The following is a 20,263-nucleotide window of genomic DNA, read 5'->3' as shown; positions in this document are numbered from 1 at the left end:
ATTTCTCTTATGCAAGAACACGCATTCCTCAAAGAGAAAGAAGCAAATGATGTAATTTAAAGCTATTCCTGCGTCTAATGCAAAAATTCTTGTTTAAATAACTCTACAAGTCATGCGAGCTTTCTACTGAAGTCAGCAGGACAGCTCACATGAGGTGCTCATGTGCCCTAAGTTTGCAAGACACTGTTCTCATATATTCATTATTTATTTATAGATTGTTATGACATTCTTGTTTTCGGCTGATATTTGCATCTTCCTTGCACTTTAAACAAAGCCTCTGTCTACTTTATGCCTATGATTTTGTATAGAGGGTAAGATGGGTATTGAGTTTCAGCATGGACTAGAGTAAGAAAAATCTATCATTAACCTATTTTCATAGGTCTCACAGGAAAAAAAAAGTCACCAATAGAAAAAGAAAGTCACATATGTCTTACATTACCCGACATTCATCTTTCTAGCACTGACTGTAAATGCTGCTCTGTGGCTATGAAATATATTAATGTATTCACTAGAAAAGTGTTCTGAGAAACTTCATGAGTTACTAAACAGCTTACAGTTTCTTGTGATTGCTGGAGCATATGTTTTTCTGACAGGCAACACTTACACTACCAAACACAGCTGTTTAAAAAACTGTGTAAAATGTACAGGTGCATGAAGGACAAAAAAGAAAAAACAGAAAAGACACCATCCCACCCCACCCTCCGAAACAACTTTGCCGATTTTTGTCTTTTTCTACCAGGAGTCTCTCATTATTCTTCAATTTTTAAAAAAACTGCACGTGGAATCTCAGAAGCTCAGCTTTCTTTTTTTAAAAACTTTGTAGAAAAATAGGAAGAAATTGGACTTTGAAAGATAAGAAACCAAGTTACTGAACAAAGAGAATCTCAAACTTACCTAACAATTTTTTTATAAAAACCATTTTGCTTTTATTGGATAAAGTACTGCAGCTACCACTCAGTGTAAGAATGAATATAGCCTAGATAACTGGATCTATCAATTTGCATAGACAATAGACAATAAAGGTCCAAACATGTTTTCAAGTTTAATATATGGGTTTTTTTCCCCTGATTAACTGCCATTAAAACAATTGTTCTTGGTATTAGTCTGGAGTGATTCTGTCCAACAGCAGTTTAACATCATAAATTGCTTATTTACGAATGTGATAGTTTACATTTCAGAAGCAGAATTGTCTTCACTGGTATGGAGGTAGGGGTCAGACCCACATTTTAGGACATGACGTGGAATATCTCTGTTACCATGATCAGACAGTAACTCCAAGAAGATCCGCTGATGCTCTTGAACAACATACTTTACAACCGTCCTTTCAGGCTTCTCCCCCAGCTCCCAAGAAAGCTGAGGGACTAGAGGTCATTCTGGTTATTCTTTCATGCCACCTGAATGTGTCCTAAGCTTTATGGACTATTAGATTCTGGGGTATTTACCTTCTTTGCTTATGTGTAAAAATAAAACCTAAGCCTTTACTTTGGGGTTTTAACAATTAGATAAAAACCTGGAGGATCTGAGAGATCAAAGTTTTTCTTTTCCCCATGAGTCCTGCTTACTCTTTTTTGGGGAAGCAAACTCTTAATACCGAACATGACATTATCTAAAGGAAATACTGACTTGTTTCCCCTCCCCCAAAATAGAAATAAACTAGAGATCAACTCATGCAACAGGGAAATACCTTTAAGAAAAGACTTCAACCGCTTTTGTAGAAGTGGACACCAATTATGAGTTGTCAGAGAGGATGCAATATGCCATAACGCCCAGGTGTCCCATGTGTTGCTCGTTAACACCCATGGCCACGGCTGAGGCGTGAAGGCCGAGGATCGGGCCCCTGGCTCCGCTCACCCAGGGCCCCTCTCAGGGGAACAAGGCGGTGGGTGAGCAGGCTCCGAGCGTGTACGCCGGGACTCCTCGCCGGGCTGGGACAGACCTTCGCCCCCGCGTTAACTTCACGGGCTTTATTACATCTGAAATGCTAAGAGGGGCAGTTGTATAACAGTACCTTTTCTAAAAACAAACAGACTGGAAGAGTTATTTCATAGCCTTTACCTAGCAAGTCACAAACATGACTGATTTCTTCAGAAAGAGCCCGGCTTCGCACTGGAGCCGTTAGGTACAGCATCAGCTGTCCTTACGCTGCACTCTAATTTCACAAATTATCAGCCTTCATTTGTGGATAAGATCGGACCTCTGTACTTCATACAAACTGAAATACGTTTATTTCCTCAGACGTATTAAAGTGATTTGCTTTGCAAAGAGGCAGGAATATGGCTGAGGTATACAATTTTACAATTTTTGCAATAAGGATATGGAACTGTTACAAAAAACCAAAGCTCACAATGTTTCATCATACTTTTAGTAGTTATTTCATTTCCCTGTGCAGGTTTGATGTGTCATCAAGTGTCACATAAGTCCTGAGAGGTCATAGTAATTCAAATAGGATTTTACTGATGATTTTGCCATTTGTTGAAAGAACTTCAAAAATTCTTATAAAGAACACATTTTTTCTTTTATTTTTTGCTTTTTTTGGCATGAGGAAAATTGCAATAGCTCGTTTTGAGAGTTTAAGGTATCATTCTTAAAAACAGTATTTTTAATCTTTTTTTTAAAAAGCATGACAATATGCAACCCCGGAATAGTAAAAGACAAAATTAGCAGTGATATCTCAAGCATAAAGTAGCTTAGAAAAGGAGCATAACAGAACTCCCACTGTAGACGTCAATGTATTAGCTGTTAAATACTTTTATTCAGTGAGAGTATTTAAACACATACTTGGCTTTATGCATGTGCAATGTTCCCCCCAGTAATATAGTGAAACAAGTGCTAAATTTAAAGCAAGTGCTTCAGCTCTATGGTTTTCAGACAATTGACTGCAACGATTGTTTGGTGGAGAAACCAGATGGCACTACTAGAAACCTCAGAAAGCCTTTCCATAAATACCATTTCTACTTTCAGAACAAATGTTTCTTGAATTTCCACAATGAGAAATTAGGATGAGGCTTGTGTCTTTTAATTGTTATAACCCACTATGAGTAATACAAAAGAGGTAGAGAGAGAGCCTGCTACATATATTCTACCTCTATCAATCACAGTTGCTGACTCAAAAGGACAATCAGGTGTTAATCCACTCGGTATAGTGCTATCATCCACAGCAGTATAATAAAAAGACAAGAATTCTTCAGCTTTGCTCTGCTTGGGAGAAAAAATAAGAATACATAATTTTCTTCTAATATCCATAATTTATAACTGTACAGACTTTAATTCATGTTTTACTAATTGAAATATATAAAAAAATATTACATTAAGCAAACGTTCTTTCTTCTCAAGCTCTATCATGTTTTCTTAAGGTTAGGTCAACAATGGTGGAACTCAAGATGAAAGATAAATCACCTTTAAAAATATTAATCATGAATTGTAAGAAAACAAGAGACAAAATATCAGTGAGTTCACTTAAAAAATATTCAGATTATTTTATAAACTGTTTCCCAACAGCTGCATCTGGTTCTATTTCATATAAATGCAAGTTAGACATCTATAACCCCTGGGTTAGTAACAGATGTTGTCATGAAGTTGAACATTATTACATAAGCAAAAGCTAAACAAATTAATTTCAGGCCACCCAATGTTTCCAAAAGGCAATTGCCTGGCACTGCCAAAGATTGTATTACTCCATGCAAAACTATATCCAGACACTCTAGACATACTTTTCAAATTTTATTATTTGTGGCTTTAATTATGAATTTAATCTGTCAGGTTTTCCTCTGACCAGTGGTGAGTAATGCCATCAAATACAGAGACTGAGGCTAGCTCTGCCGTGCGTTTGTCTGTGGAAATGTTTGAAGGATGCCTGTAGTCGCTGCAAGCAGCACCGCCGTAGTTACGGTGCTGAGCACGGGGGTTGAAGTCTGCTAAGAGCCCGCATGGGCTAGGAGGAAGAAGAAATGAGTCAGATATGCGGGTGGCAAAGAACAATCATCACTGTCCTAAATAATGAGATGTGAACAGTATGGATACCAGCCTCACAGGATATCAACAGGCACTTCAGAGAGTCTCTGCTTGTGCACTGCACTCTGTGCACCATCCATACAAAGTCTGGTGTCTCATAGTTTTATAGTCTTGTATGGCTTACTGGCCTCAAGCTTCTTGTTGCCGTTAGCCTAGAGAAAGAGCAACTGTCTTTTCGAGGCTGGTTAAGATTCCCCAGAAGAATGGTTACTTTCCTTAATAAAATAAGTCTGCTTTTCAGAAGCAGCTAATCCTTCAGTCTCCTCTTCCAGTTTCTGCTCTGAGAGGCAAATGTTTGGCAGTCTTGAAAATCCAGACTCTTCCTTAAGTACATTATGATGCATAACAGTGTCCGAAAAAAACAGTCCAGGACAACTTTAAGTTCTTAACTTCAGACAAATGGACCTTTAAGTTTTAAGTAGAGAGTTCATCTACCATAAGCAACCTTGTAGCAAGAAACTGAGTATCTACCTACAATTTAAATACAGCCTCACTGATATACTACTGATTGAACCACTTTGCTTATCTCGTTTGCTCAGAATTGAAATTAGCTCTTTGGTTCAGCAACTGTGAATTTCATTTTACTGAGAATTAAAGCTAAGTATGTCTGATAATCTCAGAAGTTATATATCTTGGAGAAAAGTTATGTCCCGATAGCACTTATTCCATGTTGCAGTTAAAAATGAACTTGTTTGGTTTCATTTTTGATACAGGTTCACTACACGCATATTATAATCTTCAGAAAAAAAACACCACAGTGCAGAAAGATACTAACATGAAGCAATGAAAAATATTGTGTTTCCTAATGGCAATCAATTCAATCTTGCATATTTTTTGTTACTTTTTAAAGGATTTATAACTGGGTGTGTTGGTTGGTTGGTTGGGTTTCGTGGGAAAAAAGACCCCCAAACTATTCCACTGTTACCATTGTCATCATCACCGGCACTGTTTTGGAACTTGATTCTGGGATCCACGGGACTGTGCAAATCCGCTGAATTATAAATTGCAGGCAAAATCCTCAGCTATGGTGAAGGCAGTCCAGGGTCTTAGCTACAGCAGGGTGAATCCAGCTGAGCTATAAAACATAGCATTCTGCACTATGCTGTAATTTTTAAATGGCTATTTAAGCTATTAAAAAAAAAAAAAAAAAAGCACTCTAGTAACAGAATATCCATTTACATGAGACAACTTCTGGAAACAATAAAGGTGCCTATCTGTGCGGTGCCCAGGATAGGTTTTCATTCAGAACAAAGCCGGTTTCTATTTAAGACATCTCACTCAACTACAGATTCTAAAACACTTCAGGTTCTCCTTCATGCTCTGCAAAGGAGGCCTCACATGCAGGTTGCTTTAACGCACAGCTTTACTCATGTCATCTGCCACAGAAAAGCACAGCGGGGCTGTTCAACCTTGTGAAAGCAAAGCATACTGGCGGCTTTTTAGAAGCTCACGGGTAGTATCTAAAAGGCATAAAAATCTTTATGTCCACATGCATACTTCCCCCAAAATCTTCATACCTCAAAATCTTAGTTTAGCACCTACATTCCCCAAGAGGTGTGGAAGCAATGGAAACTATTCTCTCTGACAGTTGCAATTTTTCTCAGTGAAATTTTAGCCATCTGAAAATTCAGATACGATGTAGCTCATTGACCTCCCTGCTGTTAATAGATGGAGACAGAGAGACCGACACACCGGTTTGCTTCAGTTGGGTGTACAGCTCTTCCCATCCCTCCCAGAGCATCCCCGGGCAGTGCCGGCTCTGCCCGGCTGTCGCCTTCGCCCGGCGGATACACCTCAGGGAGAGCAGCGGGCTCTACGGTGGTGCCAGACGTGCCCTCTCTGCTGGCTGTTGTAACTACAAATTACTTTCCTGTCTGCTTTCCTCTTGGCCATGTTACTCGCACATTTCTGGTTGCACAGCAAGTCAGGTTCAAGAAAAGAAAACTTTCTTAACAGTACCACGAGCTGACAGTTAAAGCAGTGTCCAGCTGATCCTCAACATAAGCAATCTGTCACCACTCCTCTTCCATGCTACTGCCTCAGCTACAGGATTATGCAAAGGTGGATACAATCACAAGTGGATATGGAATATTTGGTTGAATCTATGAGCAACACATTTTCCAAGCAATAAAATAGTCTACTAAAACCAAAGCTGGGGCTCAACCTGACTTCCTAGTACTAAGTGCTTAAGTTTAAGCACAACTGCTTTTTTTGTGGATGGGGAGAGTTTTCATTCACTGAAAATTAAAGGATGCATTTTAAAGCTTGACACTGCGTGACTTGCTAGATTGGAATTGGACATAAATATAAAAAAAGCCAAAGAAAAACTCAAGTGATTAATGGCATAAATGCCACACTCAGAAATGTCCCAGAAACATTGTCTAATTTCAGAATCCCAAGTCATAGCACCTAAAAACTAAAACATGACTTAGTCAAAATTTGGGACCCCAAACACATAAACTTTGATGCTGAATATCCTGCACACCCCTGCCATCTACATAGGTAGAAATACCTAACCTTTCCAGAACTCTCCAAATCTTCAAGCTCTACCTACTTCTCCATTTCTTCTCATGCCATAATGAAGTGATAACAATTAAAAAAAAAAAAAAGGAAAATAAAAGTTTAAAGCTGCTTGCTTTTTTGCCAATTGTAGACCTTTCTTCAACAACCGGATGGCAAGAACATTCAAGGTAGGCATCTAGCTTGTAGGCTAGATTTCATTGCTGCCTCTGTTCGTAAGTGCCCAGATTCCCTCTCCCATAGATATCCTCAGACTAAAGACAGATTAGAAACAGATTTTACACTTTTGAGACAAGTACTTTAAGTGGAAGCACACAATGCAAAAGATGAGTAACATCCCCTTCACCATCACGACTACCTCCCCTCCACTTTGGAAGGAATTCAGTGTTGGCCCACACTGTGCTCCAACCACAGCCACCAAAACAAGCTTCTCTCAGGGTCTGGAGTTTGGCATCTCTTCCACTATGTCTGCATAGCAATGGCTGTTAGAGTCTGTATCATTCTCTGGTAGCTAAGAGTCTGTATCTCACATCTGTCTTCCCTTAGGTGGAATTTACTGAGCCCAGACCTTGATCCTAGGAGCGAGCTTCATCTGTAAAACAGAAGAATCGAGTTTTGAATTAATATATCTGCACTGCTTGATCTGTCTTTCTCTGGATCTAGCATCCTCATGCCTCAATTTCAGTAAAAAGGTTCTGGCTGCAACTGCAATCAAACCCCCAGTGGTTGGTCATCTGAATATCTCTCCTTCCTCCACTGACTATATTGTGTGGAACTCCACTGATCAGCCTAGGGACACGGACACCTAGTGAATCACCTACAGCTCACCCAGTGAATCCCACTGTGTAGGATTTAGCCCCAGGTTCTGAAAGTCTTCATGCATGTTATTTCCCATACTGGAATTCCCAAAAGACGTCAAAAGCAAATTCTGCCATTATATGGAGTCTCTTATCCTTTGTGCAGAGTACAGATAAGCAGGACAGGAGAATGCTCCTAATTTCCAGGCCATTTGAAATTAGGTATTAAAGTATCTTTCCAGGCATAGCTGACCCTCAGTTGCCTGCAATTTTCTCTTAGAGCTAATTGATTCCTGAAGATATGAGAACTTATATGGCAAACTGACTAACCCTTACCATAGTGAGTACTAATTGCTTGGACTCTCAAAATAGCTTACAAAAGTAATACATGCTAACCACACATACCAAAACATAGTACTATTAGTCAGTGTTCCAAGCATGTTAATTACCTTTTCCATAGTGTGTGTGCGTGTATTACAATGCTCCAAAAATTTATTTTTAAATAATCAAGCCACAGAATGAAGGCTGAGATCACAAGAGTCTGGATTACAAGAAGAGTCTTGTTTAAAGCACCAAAAGTTACAATGGAAATTCTGAGATAGCTTCCATTCCCAATTCCACACATTTTATTTTGTTCATGAAATAACTAATTCAGTGACTGAAAATATAATTAAAAGATTTTCTTGTAAAGGAAGAGTGAATACCACTGAATTCCTGTATTTCATACTTCCTTTCTCAAAACAGCTGTCAGAAACTAGCAGCACTAAGAGCCTGTAAAAAAAAAAAAAAGAAAATTAATGAATAAAGTAGCAGATGCAGCTTTTACTTAGTGTGGTAAGGCCTCTGTTTGAAAAGGCATACTACTAGAAGAGCAGTAGAAAATTCTTTTTTAAGAATCCACCTTCTGATCATTAAGGCAAATGGTCAAAGCCTGGGCAGGACCAGCAGCTCATACAGCAAGCTCCTAAACTCTTTTCACTGCAGAGTGAACTCATGACTAACTGTAGCCAACCACAGTGAGGTAAGACAAATTACAACCATGTTTACCATTTCCCCAAGGGAAACACTCACTGCCAAGTGCAAATATCTGTTCTAAAAACCATGGGATGTACACGGGAGATCTAGTCAAGAAAATGCTTGTGAGATCCAAAGAAAAGGAGGTTCAAACCCCAAAAGAAACAGAGGTGTGGGTTCTATTAAAGGGGGAGCCTTTACTAAAAGGCTTCTGGGTTTCTGAATAAGTTTTCAAAAGGAACAGACAGCTTCTGAGAATGTGATATTCTCAATCAGGAAAAGAGAGAAATACATATAAAACATTTAGAAGAAATACACTTAGAATTTAGATAAAATCGTTCTCCTGAAAAAGTCTCATTTTCCTTCCTTCCTCCCCCATATACACTTTGGGAACAAAAGCTCCTACTAGCTTATTGGAAGGGAAGACATCATTTTCAATGTCTTTTGCAACAGGCAGAGAAAATGTTGTACCATTTAGGGTGTGCATTTTGTTCAGTCGAGCATTACAAGGAGCACTGGGCTAACGGATGTGACAGTGCAGGGTTTTTGTAACATCAGTGTTATATAACTTCTTGATTTTCCTAGATGGTTAGCAGCAATAGAGCTGCATTGGACAATGTGAAGTCATCTCTCAAAATAATACGGTATGACAAGCCAAGGGTATTCTGGCTTGGTTTGCACCAGGGACTAGTATAGAATATCTCACTGCAGTGCAGCCATTCCCAAATCAAACGGATGAAGTCGAAGATGCTTGTAAGTTCCAGAAGTGGGGGAAAAAAACCTGTTTTCCCAGAGCGTTGCCTCCTGGTACTTGATGATTAGTGTATTGTAATGCAGAATTTAAATTAAACGTGTACTAGGAAGTGATTTGGGGGGTTTATTTATTTCTACATCTCAATGGCAGTCAGCATACAGAAAACATGAAACAATGAGTTCAGCATGTGGGGGTAATCATGTAGTTAGGCGGCAATGTTTAATCTAGTGGAGGCCAGTAATCTCTGGATGTTGATGTACAGTGTCACGAGCTGCCTTGTAGCATTTCCACATGGGCGATCTGTTACTTTGCAGCATTAGGATCTGCATTTGATTTCTTACTCTCTTATCTGACGCCTCAGGGTTTCGGTAAATCCAGCAGTAATTTACAACTGGCATTCTCTCTGGGCTTTGACACATACGCAGTCAAGGATTAAGATCAGTTCTAAAGCAGTTACCACTTGCAGCCGTCTGCCCTGCCCTTCTGACGGAGATTGCCAGTGCCACCACAGTAAGTCCGAAAACCCAGTGAAGCAGCTCCTGAACATTTCAAGCCTGTTCGTTAAGGTACATAGTTCCACTTCGAATGTAATGGCTAAGCTGAGAACGGCAGCAGTACAGAAGCTGGTTCATAAATCGTGCAGCAATCTTTGTCAGAGGTGGGGCAACAACTTGGGCAGCACCCATCTGAGCCATCTGATTTTATTCTGCTTCTCCATGTGAATGAACCCTTGGACTTCATCAATGTTTATGAGTTAGTAAATGCTAATCCTTCCAAAAGCAATTGTTTCAGAACAACAGGGCTACTTCAGATGCTTTGCAGACTATTATTTTACTGAGTGCTTTAAAGACTCTTAGTTTTCGTGGGTTACAGTTTTTCACTTTTTTGAAATTTTCACAGCCACAAATGAACCAGAAATGAGGGCGTGCTGCACATCCTACTTTGAACCCCAATAAGAACTGTGTTAAGTCACTGTCTCCACATTGGAAAATATCTCTTTCAGACACTTGGGTGCAATGATAGAGCAAACTCAGAAGTATTATATAGCAAATTATGTAGGCTCTTATTTACATGTTTTTATTACACAGAGTGAACAATCAAAGTAGTTATTGATTTTAAATGATAAACTTTTATTCTGAATATACTGTTTTTGCACAAGAATTAACACAACAGTTCTAGGATTATAAACTTTTTTATAACATTATTGTACAAATTTTTACAAAAAATTATTTTTCCAGGCTTGTTAAGTTCCACAAAAGTGTCAAGAGAACACAAGAAAAGGGAGAAAGACCTGCTTGCCTTGTAAAAGCAACCAAGTCTTCTTTTGCAGAAACGCACACTGAGCATTTCAATAAAAATATCCCAGAAAGCATGATCCAGACATTCCATACAACACAAGAAAAGAAGACAGCTTTGTCAGATCACAATCGCAATTTCATGGCATCTGAACAAGACAGTATCCCTTTAGCCTCAGTGAAAATATTTCTTCAAGATGATGTTTTTCTTTTAAACCATAAACAGGACAGATGCAAGTAGCCGGGAAGAGGGTGAGGCTAACTTTTCAAAACTCTTGAATTGCTTTCAGACACTTTGTTTTAATCTTTTTACAGTAGTGTACAATGAGTATTAACAATATTAACATTGTGGTATGAAAAAAATAATAATAAATCTGGCCTTTGTTAAAGGCTTGGATGTCTGATGAAGCTAGGGTAAAATTTATCCTAAGGAAGGAGTTATTAAGATTTCACCTTCAGTCGACATTTCAAAAATACCCGAGTGCGTTGCAGTGCCTTGTAGGCATTAATACCCTTCTTAATAACCAGTGTGCTAGCATCTGAATTTGTAGGACCGGTGGGACTGAGGTTGTGTTTTGAAATTAAGACATACTAAGCACGTTTTCTGAGCTTAAGTGTAATGGGAACAAAAGGTCTTAAAGTCTCTTCAGTGATACCGAAAAACTCTGAACCACAGCAAGTAACACTTGGGTTGCAAAGGTCACTTAAAAGGGATACTGCCTATTTGAACCCAGTAAGGCCAGTTTTTAAGTTAGTAAAAGGAATATTATAGGAAAACTTACAAATGGCAGCAACGCTGTTTTTTGTCAAGTTAAGCAGTAAAGCCTCAAGCATTAGAAACATGAAAAAGATCATACTAAAGTCTTAAAGGTACAGGACCTAAAAATCTTGTCAATCAAACCTGCTATGTCATGTTAAAAACCTGTTACAAATATGGACCACGGTCAGTGTTTTGGCAGTAATGCTGGTTGTTTAAATGATACTAGAAAGAAACCTTTCATGTTAAGTCCTCAGATCATGTTTTGCACAGTACCATGCTCTAACAACTTTAATGGTGGTTATTTGTCAGACATACAATAGGCTGCATGACTTCTGTGTAAACTGAAACAGTCCCAACAGTTCCCTTAGTGCTATTTAAAGGATCTGAGCAAATATCAACAGAGCTTTTTATCTGGCTTTAAAAAAAACCAAAACTTTTTACAACATATTCTAATTTGAAAATGTCTCAATTTAAAGCCTCAGACCAAGTTTCTTCTCTCACAGACAAGAGAAGATGACTATTATGCATTATGTGAGAGTAAGGATACTCTTCTGCATGAGGATATGTATTTATTCATGCAAGTTATTTCCAACAGACTGGTATTTATATTTTGAGACAGCTAAAGTTCACATTGCATTTTCTATCTGTGTTTTGTAATTTGCAGATATCTAGGTAGTGCATTTTCAAAAATCTTGACCATCACTTGGGTATAATCAAAATATATATTCCTTTCTGCAAAAAGAAGCCAAAATTTCATTTTTTCCTTTTTAAAGTATTGAGTTCTATGGGGACAGTACTAAGCCCTTCTGGGAGGGCCAGATCCTGAGTTTTCTATCAGATGGGTATATTGGCAGGAAGGCTAAGTGTTTATACAGAAACATGTTTCTTCAGGTCATATAGAGGGGTAGAGGAGAGGAACAAAGGACATTTCCCTCTCTGGATAACCCAAGAAGGCTAATGTGTCTGCATGGCATGGGCTTCTCCCTCCTTTTGTATTTGAGCACTCTAAGGGAAGTCAGATGAGAGCAAAAGCCACGGTTGTTTTTTGTGGCAGCATGGCTTTGTACCATCTTTCTTTTTTCCTACAGGCTCTAATCAAACGTTTATTAAGTACCTCAAATTATGGCCTACCAGCGTAAGCAAATTGTTCCAAAATGTTAAATAATGTAACTTTTCCATGAAGGGTTTCTTTTGGGAAACTAAGTGAAAACTATAAAGAACTTAATATACTGACAATCTTTCAAGAAATTGAAAGAGCAAAATGCAAACTAATATATATTTATGTATCTTAGAGTAAAAGCTATGAGTGTAGTAAGTATTGGCCTAATCCTACAAAACTTGTTCCTCCCATAAAATTTCAATTGACCATGTTAAGGAAAAACACAGGGTGCAGTCTCAGCATTAGAAAGACTCAAACCCATTTTTTATCAGGTGGTAACTAGCGATAGGATGAAGAGAAGTGCAGTAATATGACTAGAAGGTAGAGCTCCAAGATTATCTTCACCCATATTATCAAAATTAGCTCACCTTCCCCGAGGAGGACCTGAAGTCATCCAACACAGTTAAATGTACTTTTAACCCCATGACTTTACTAGAGATATTTTTTTAAGAAGCTAAATCTGATCACTGAACAAAAGGGCAGGTTTTATTTTTTTCACTCACTGTATTCCCAAACATGAGAAAATACATAGCTGGAGCCAAGGTACGTGAGAAAAACAATGAGCCAGCCATGGGTACAACTACAGGAGACATCTGATCTTTTAAGCCATGCCATGGCTTTAAGTAGCTGCTTCAGTTTTCATAGGATATTAATGCATGCCCAATTATTTCTTTAAGCTTTTGGCGTGATCAAAATTATATCAATCAATTGCCAGCATATACATACCAATGCTTTGCATTTTCTTATTTTTTAAAGAGCTAGTGTATAGTGCCATGTTAATCTTTGCATATTGCAGTTGTTAGCAGAATTGTACAATACCAGCAGAGTTGCACATTCATCGGTTTAGCTGTCTTGCAATACTGTTTAGTTCTGAAAACTAGAAAAAAAGCGCAAATCATATTTTGCATCAACACTATGCTACACTGTAATATTGTAATTTACTGCACCAATCTGTATCACCAATGAGGTTGTATAAAAACAACTTCTAAATTTATTATTCACAATCAAGTATCAATGTGCATACATATAGATTCAAGGCTCCCCATTTGTTTAGATTTTTCCTAATCTCAGCAACCAGGACATTTTGCTGTTAAATATGCTATTTTCAATAATAAATAGCTACAGCAGAAGTTTTTATACTATGGGTGTTTTTATATGAAGGAAACAAAGGGGGAACCTGATATGAACCTTAGAGAACATATACTTCCAAAAATAAATGTGTTAAATCTGATTTTTATATACTTAAAATATCTGTACACAGGTTTTCATGTGAGATCACTATTCTGTAAAAAATCCAACTCAACCCTTTTGTTAGGATAGCTAAATTTACCCTATTTTCTCAGCTTTTTCATTGCACAGTATATTCAGAGCTCTGTTTCATAATATAATTTAATATGATTTGATTGCAACACATTGCAATGTTCAGTTTCTCACACAATAAAAGATTCACTCAGTTACCTTTTCAATGGACTATACTCTACCATCAAAGAAAACAAACTGAAAAACAATAACATAGCATCATCATCATGCAAAATACCCTTGGAAACCAACGTTCAAATATCACAAAGACATTTTTTATTCACAAGCATTTTTGTTTGAGCCTTTGAAGGATTCTACTAGCTTTATATATAACTGCATTGTGAAAAGAAGGTGAATATTACATTGAAATTAACATTTTTCTGACAGAAGATGACACCAAGTTTAAGATGAGAATCACTTTTTAGTTAAACTCTCAAGCACCTTTATATTTTTAAAAACAGAAGTTTCCTTCCTTCCTTTCTTCCTTTAAACTAACAAGTTACCAACCTACCAAAACTTAGCTGGCTACATGATTCATTTTGGAAGAATGAACCACTCATCATAAATATTTTAATCATGCTGAACTTCTGATGAAGACTAGCCAATATTTTCATTTTACTCGACTAGTTTGGACAAAACTGATGTTCAAAGCAGCCAACATGGTGCTAGTAATAATATTGGGGAGTGCATTTTCTTTTTTGTTTTGTTTTGTTTTTTTTTAAGTAACTGTTCATGTAAAAGAATATAAAACTTCAAGATATCCAAAGCTTAAAAGAAATGAAAATCATATACATAAGCTATTGTTAGGGGAGCCCTTTTACATGAAGTCATCAAGATTACAACAACAAACAAACAAACAAAATAATAATCTTAGATTCCCCAATGGAGCACGTACAGAATTCTGTTCGGATGGCATAGATGATGCAGCATTCACACACGTTTAAGGATCCGACACTCCAACATGCAGCCACCGTGGGTGCCTTTATGAGTCTCACAACAAGTGATAACCAGACACGAGCACTGCTGTTCTGCTGCTGTCTGAATAGCTGACCCTTTTTAAAATGAAACTGAGGCTATTGTTTTGGCCGGGTCTTGATTAAGTTATGCAGGTTTTGGTTTAGCAAGGTCATAACTGGCAGTGTCTGCTGCCAGATAACAGCCAAAGCAGGACCAACTGAATTCCTACCATAGACCACAGTGATGGACTCAGACCAGAGACACCACCGCAGTCGGCCGAATCTTCCTGTTGACAAGAAAAGAAGAAACCATTTAACATTAAATACAATTACATTTCCTGAGAATGAATCTGCAATTTAGTCTCCGACACTTTGAACTATCCTTGAGGCTTCCTTTTTGGTCTTATATATGTTATTTTGCCTAAAATAACAGCAAAATAATTCCTGGAAGTTTGTCTGATTTTTGATACAAAGAGTGGCATTTACTACGTTAACTATAAACACGGGAGGATTAAATGCTTACAAGGCTTACTGCAGTCACTCATGAACTAGATGGAATACTTACACAACCAAACAAGAAATGCTATGGGATATATCTAGGGGCCCCAGTAAAACACATCTATATTCCTTAAAATTACATTGATTTGGAGATTTCTAGAATCACTTTATTGTAAGGAAAGATGGAAGAATGGTTAACTTTTCAAGATTAGAAAACAAATACCAGAATATGTTCATGTCCATTTCATCAACTCGATCTCACATTAAAATGAGTATGCTCTGCAGGTGAAGATATGATCAAAGAGAATGAATATCCTTTCTCTCTTTCTGATCCTGTATTCAAGTATAAGAACCGAATTTTCTATTGGCTTTTTGTACATGTTTGATGCAGTCTGTAGAGAAGACACCCTCCAGTTTGAGGGCTCACTCTGAGCTGCACCACTATGTCACGCATCAGCGGACCTAACTATTCATTACGCCACACAGCAATCACACCTCTTTTCCCCATTCCTCTTTACCATTAATTGCTATTATTTGGTCCCACTTTGCCTATAATGCATAATATCTTTCACATTATGGATGTATTCATTAGTCTGGCTGAAATACATTTGATACCTGTTCTGGAGTCTGTAACGTCTTTACACCTTGTTTCTCAGGACTGATACAATCTATGTTTAGCTGCCTAAAACACCAGGGCGATGTTCCAGCCATCCCCCGCACCGCTTTGTCCACTGAGTCTGAGATTCATGGGTAGCTCTGAAGGCTGAAAATATTTGGTCTTCCTCTTATTTTCACTGTATTCTGTACCCATAGTATAAAAAGACATTTCCCATTTTCCAGGAGATGCCAAGCCTCCAAGGACAAGACAACAGTGTAGGTGGGAAGGGACGTAGGTGTACTAGGAACTGGGGAAACTTCTTAAACAGGAGGAACATGTGCAGGGAAGGAGAGACTGCACCGTGACAGTAACAGCGCCTGGCTGCTGGCACAGAATTTAAAAAGGTTTTACAACAGAAAGCAGTAGTACAGGTAGTCTGTAAAGGATAATACAAATTGTAATAGCATAAAAGTATTACAGGAAAAGGTAACTGTGATGGAATCTCCATGGGTAGGAAATTGCAGAGTCTAATAATAAAAATGTAATATTAGGATTGCACTGTGGACCACCCGATCAAAGTGACAATATCAATCATTAACTGTTATGTGGGATTAGAGAAGGCACATATAGACTGGATTGATGCCTTATCAAAAAGAAATGTAGAGATCCCATTTTTGGATATGATAAATGACTGCCTTTTGGAACAAACAGTCTTTGAACCTTTAGTGGTGCATGGGGCCCTCTTCAGAATTATTAGTGGAGAGCTGCTCTGTATAGCTCTAGTATAGTTCTAGTAGTTCCTTAGACAACAATGCAATAGGATTTAGCATTGTTGTGTGAGAGATCAGGCCAAACAAATCCAAAACAAAAGATACCAATTTCAAGAAAGGGAAATATATGAAAATTACCAAAAGCAGTTAAAAAACCCCCAACAACTCCAAAGCCAAGAAAAGAGCAAAAAAACCTTAACAAACAAAAACCAGAAAGCAGGAAAAAAACTAGAAGCATCTCAAAAAGCAAGTCCCTCACAAGGATCCAGAAGAATATTTAGAAATATTGCATTAGATATGCAGTTTAAATGAATGCCACAATTAGAATAACCAACCAACCACCCCCCTACCTCCCTCCCCCCAAAACCCAAGCCCCCCAAAAATAAAAAACCACCAGCCCCCCCGCCAAAAAAAACCCCAATAAACCCAAAATCAAATCCAAAACCTCAAAGAAACACCCCTGCATGAATCAGTAGGGAAATTAAGTACACTGTCATAGGGAAAAAATCAGTATTTAAGAAATCGAGTTTACTCAAGTGGGCTGAACAGGAAAGCTCATAACAATGGCAGATTAGATATAAACAGGAAATTAAGAGGGCTGATAAAAAACTTTTTATGACCTCCCTGCAAAATATGCTGAAAATGATAGCAGAAAGTTTTGAATAAATCAAAAGCACAAAGTCAAATGCGGAGTTAAGGAAACTGCTTGATAACAGAGTTGTAAAGAGGGAACTTGGGGATTACAGGGCATAGCAAAGGACTTCAATGAGTTCTTTGTGTCAGTTTTAAGGAGTGAAGGCTTTAATGAGATTCCCACCACACACAATACATTCTTTAAAGCGGAGAGGTCAGAGGAATCAGAATCAGTTTGGAATAAATATACAGAAAATCAGATAAAGCAGACAAATTAGACTCAATACATCTTCAGGAATTATAGCATTCACCAACAGTCTCCTTTAGAAACTTGGATATTAAAAAAACACAAACAAAAAAAAACCCCAAAAACCAGCATTCAAGTTCTTCAGAAAGAAAATAAAAAAAAAAATTAGTTTTGTCATAAAGCAAATAGCTTATGTTAGCTGCCATTCTGTATCAATAGTAGCCATTTCCAGACATGTCTCTGTCATCTGTTAGCTTTATAATTTAGTTCTAGAATTTTTGCTTCAATTTTTTTTTTTTTTAGTTGATTGCACTCTAAAAGTTCAAAAATCCTAAGGTTTCCGGTCAAGAAGTAAGTCATAAGTGAACTCTGCTGCACCAGATTTGGAGTAGGATGCTAAGATTTGAAGATGCACTGAACTTTCTGGTTTATTTAGTTTGGCTCTGTCACTTTTTGCATCTGCATTGTGTCTTGTCATGTAGCTTTATTTCTACTCAAAGCACCTAAAAATAACTCTGCTTCTTCCTCACAGTGAGTACCATCAAAAAGAGAATTATCAGTTTCTTCTCACATGAATTCAATGAACAGTACTTCATGTTACCTCTTGGTATTTAAGATTTTTATCACTGAAATTACTTAGAAGAATCACCTTTGAAGAAATAGTTTAAAGCATGAGGTTTAAAATTTTCCAACAGAGGGGAAATGTCTGGAGAGTAAGTTAGAAGTAAACTGAAGGTCTTAAAATTGTGCATAATAGGAAGGGGGAAATATCATTACAGTGAAAATGGCATCCAGTATGGATACAGAGTAGATGGACCTCCACACACAGAATTATACAGTACTCAGCTTTCATGTCACCACTGCATTAGATCAAATATTGTGTAAATTATGTCGTTGAATTAATCCTACCACTATGTGTACTTGAAAAAAACTCTCCATTCTGTTGCCCATTTCTATTTGCTTTCTGAGTGGTTTTTTTTAAAACTACACCACCACAATTTATGGGCACTGCTTTCACATTCAATAGTTATACCATGTAATATTCCTATTGGATTGAAAAGAAATATTTTAATATCTTTTGCTCTCTCCCTAAGACTACACAGAGCAGTTTTTAAAGGATTCACGACTTCACAACAGTGGAGAATGTCTTGGAAGCCTCACACAGGAAGCTTAAGCATCCATCTTCTTATTATGAATGACAGTTAAACTGTACTAGACAAAAGTACACAAGGTTTATACACATATTTCAAGGCTGGTGAGATTTTAACCTCATATTGATCAAAGTCACATTGAATTTCTGAGGTTTGTAGACCAATTTACAGTGGTAAACCAGCAGTTCTGCCAACAATTTCTAAATATTCTCTCTGGAATCAGTTATTCTTTTGTGTCCTAAGCCAAGACAAAAACAGTAGTGGCAAAGAAGGTACAGTAAATCCTATCTAAATTACTTTTCCTCCCCAGCATTGCACATTGTAATTTTCTTGTGTGCTTTAACTGTTGTGAAAATTACAAGAAATGTAAAAAAAAAAAAAAAAAAGAAAGTCTGATTACATGCTGATTTACATAAATTCAAAAAAGCAACACTTTTATGAAAATGAGTGGGATTCCATCATTAATTTGGAACCAGATTGAGCAAAACATCAGTTTTGAATGGTCTTCAAAATGTGTTTTTTGAAAACACTACCCCTATTCCTGAGCTTTAAGAAAACTACTCAACTGTTTCCTGTAAATGTTGGTTTTGAGATTTCTTGTAACAAATTATATAGCATCAATTTGTCTTATCTTTACCTTATCTTACCTTTACCTCTGCCAGTGCAACTAGACACTAAACTATTTTTAAGCAGTTCCACTGAAATTTTCCGGCCCATGACATTAGTCACTGCTACATTAGTCACAGAGAAAACCTGAATAACCAACAGATCCATTTGAAAGTCCTCTCTTTGTTGTCTTCAAAATAATATTCTGTATGTTATTTCTCTTTGAGGAGAGAAAGAATTGGAAAAGAAATTGGAAAGAATCCTCTTTAGCCAGTTTCATTTCATTAGAAGCGTATCACATTTCTTGCATTAATAAGTCACGTGTCAAATTTCCTTGCATGTTTGAGGTAGAGAGGCATCAAATCTAAATGTCATCTCCTTCATGTCATGCCTTACTATAATAACTCTAGAGAGGGTTATTTTACAACATCACACACTGTGGAAATTATTCAGCACTTGCAGAGTGGAAATGAATGCTTTTATAAAACCATATATTCATTGTTAGGTATCAAACCCACATACTCATTGCTATATATCAAAATTTCCTTGAAGGCAGGGACAGTCCAAAATTTTGAAGACACTCATGGAAAGATAAATACATATATACATACACGTACATGTCTATGTCTATAAACATATTTGCTACTCATTTAGAAGTACACTATAACTATTTAATGTACTAAAACTTCGTCTTGAAACCTTAATAATTTATCAGAACCCATTGTGCTACACTGACTATAAAAAGGATAAAACAGCAATAGCTGCCAAAGAGCTTCTGATCTGCCCTTTGATATCAACTGGTTACTTCAAAATTTACACCTTGTATAAGCATATATTTTAAGTGCTTCACATTGCACTGTGAACACCCTTGCTTTTACTGAAGAGTCATTTCAAGTTCCAATGCATGGTCTTTCACAAATTTTGTGTTACCCTCTTTTGTCTGGACTACCGCACGAAGCTGCCACAGCTGTACAGCTCCCCACCCATAGATCAGGGACACAGCCAATCCCACCAAGATGTATACAGTTGTCTGGGCTGCTAATCACCCTCAAAGCTCCCACTGACATCCCTGGGAGCTGATGGAAATAAGACATTCCCAGAAGGAGCTAAAATCTTGTAGAGTTGTTCTCTTTATTCTCAGCTATGGGAAACAAAACCAGTGTGCATGTACAAAGTAAGAGCAAGCTATTCAAGG

The 20,263-nt window shown here is 37.5% G+C and overlaps 1 protein-coding gene across 3 annotated transcripts in view; it reads right to left on the bottom strand.

Annotated features, from left to right (window-relative positions):
• Positions 1–10,202: 10,202 nt before the first annotated feature.
• The window catches only part of CACNA2D1 (calcium voltage-gated channel auxiliary subunit alpha2delta 1), a 431,292-nt gene continuing 421,231 nt past the window's right edge, over positions 10,203–20,263 (bottom strand). For all 3 annotated transcript variants that reach the window (XM_075024734.1, XM_075024736.1, XM_075024735.1), the window contains one exon: positions 10,203–14,852. In XM_075024734.1, the coding sequence (XP_074880835.1) occupies positions 14,736–14,852 (117 nt within the window). In that variant the 3' untranslated portion in view covers positions 10,203–14,735. The remainder of the gene's footprint in view (positions 14,853–20,263) is intronic.

The sequence above is a fragment of the Buteo buteo genome, chromosome 4, assembly GCF_964188355.1.
Source record: "Buteo buteo chromosome 4, bButBut1.hap1.1, whole genome shotgun sequence".
Lineage (NCBI taxonomy): Eukaryota > Metazoa > Chordata > Aves > Accipitriformes > Accipitridae > Buteo > Buteo buteo.
This window is presented reverse-complemented; position numbering and strand designations above follow the sequence as displayed.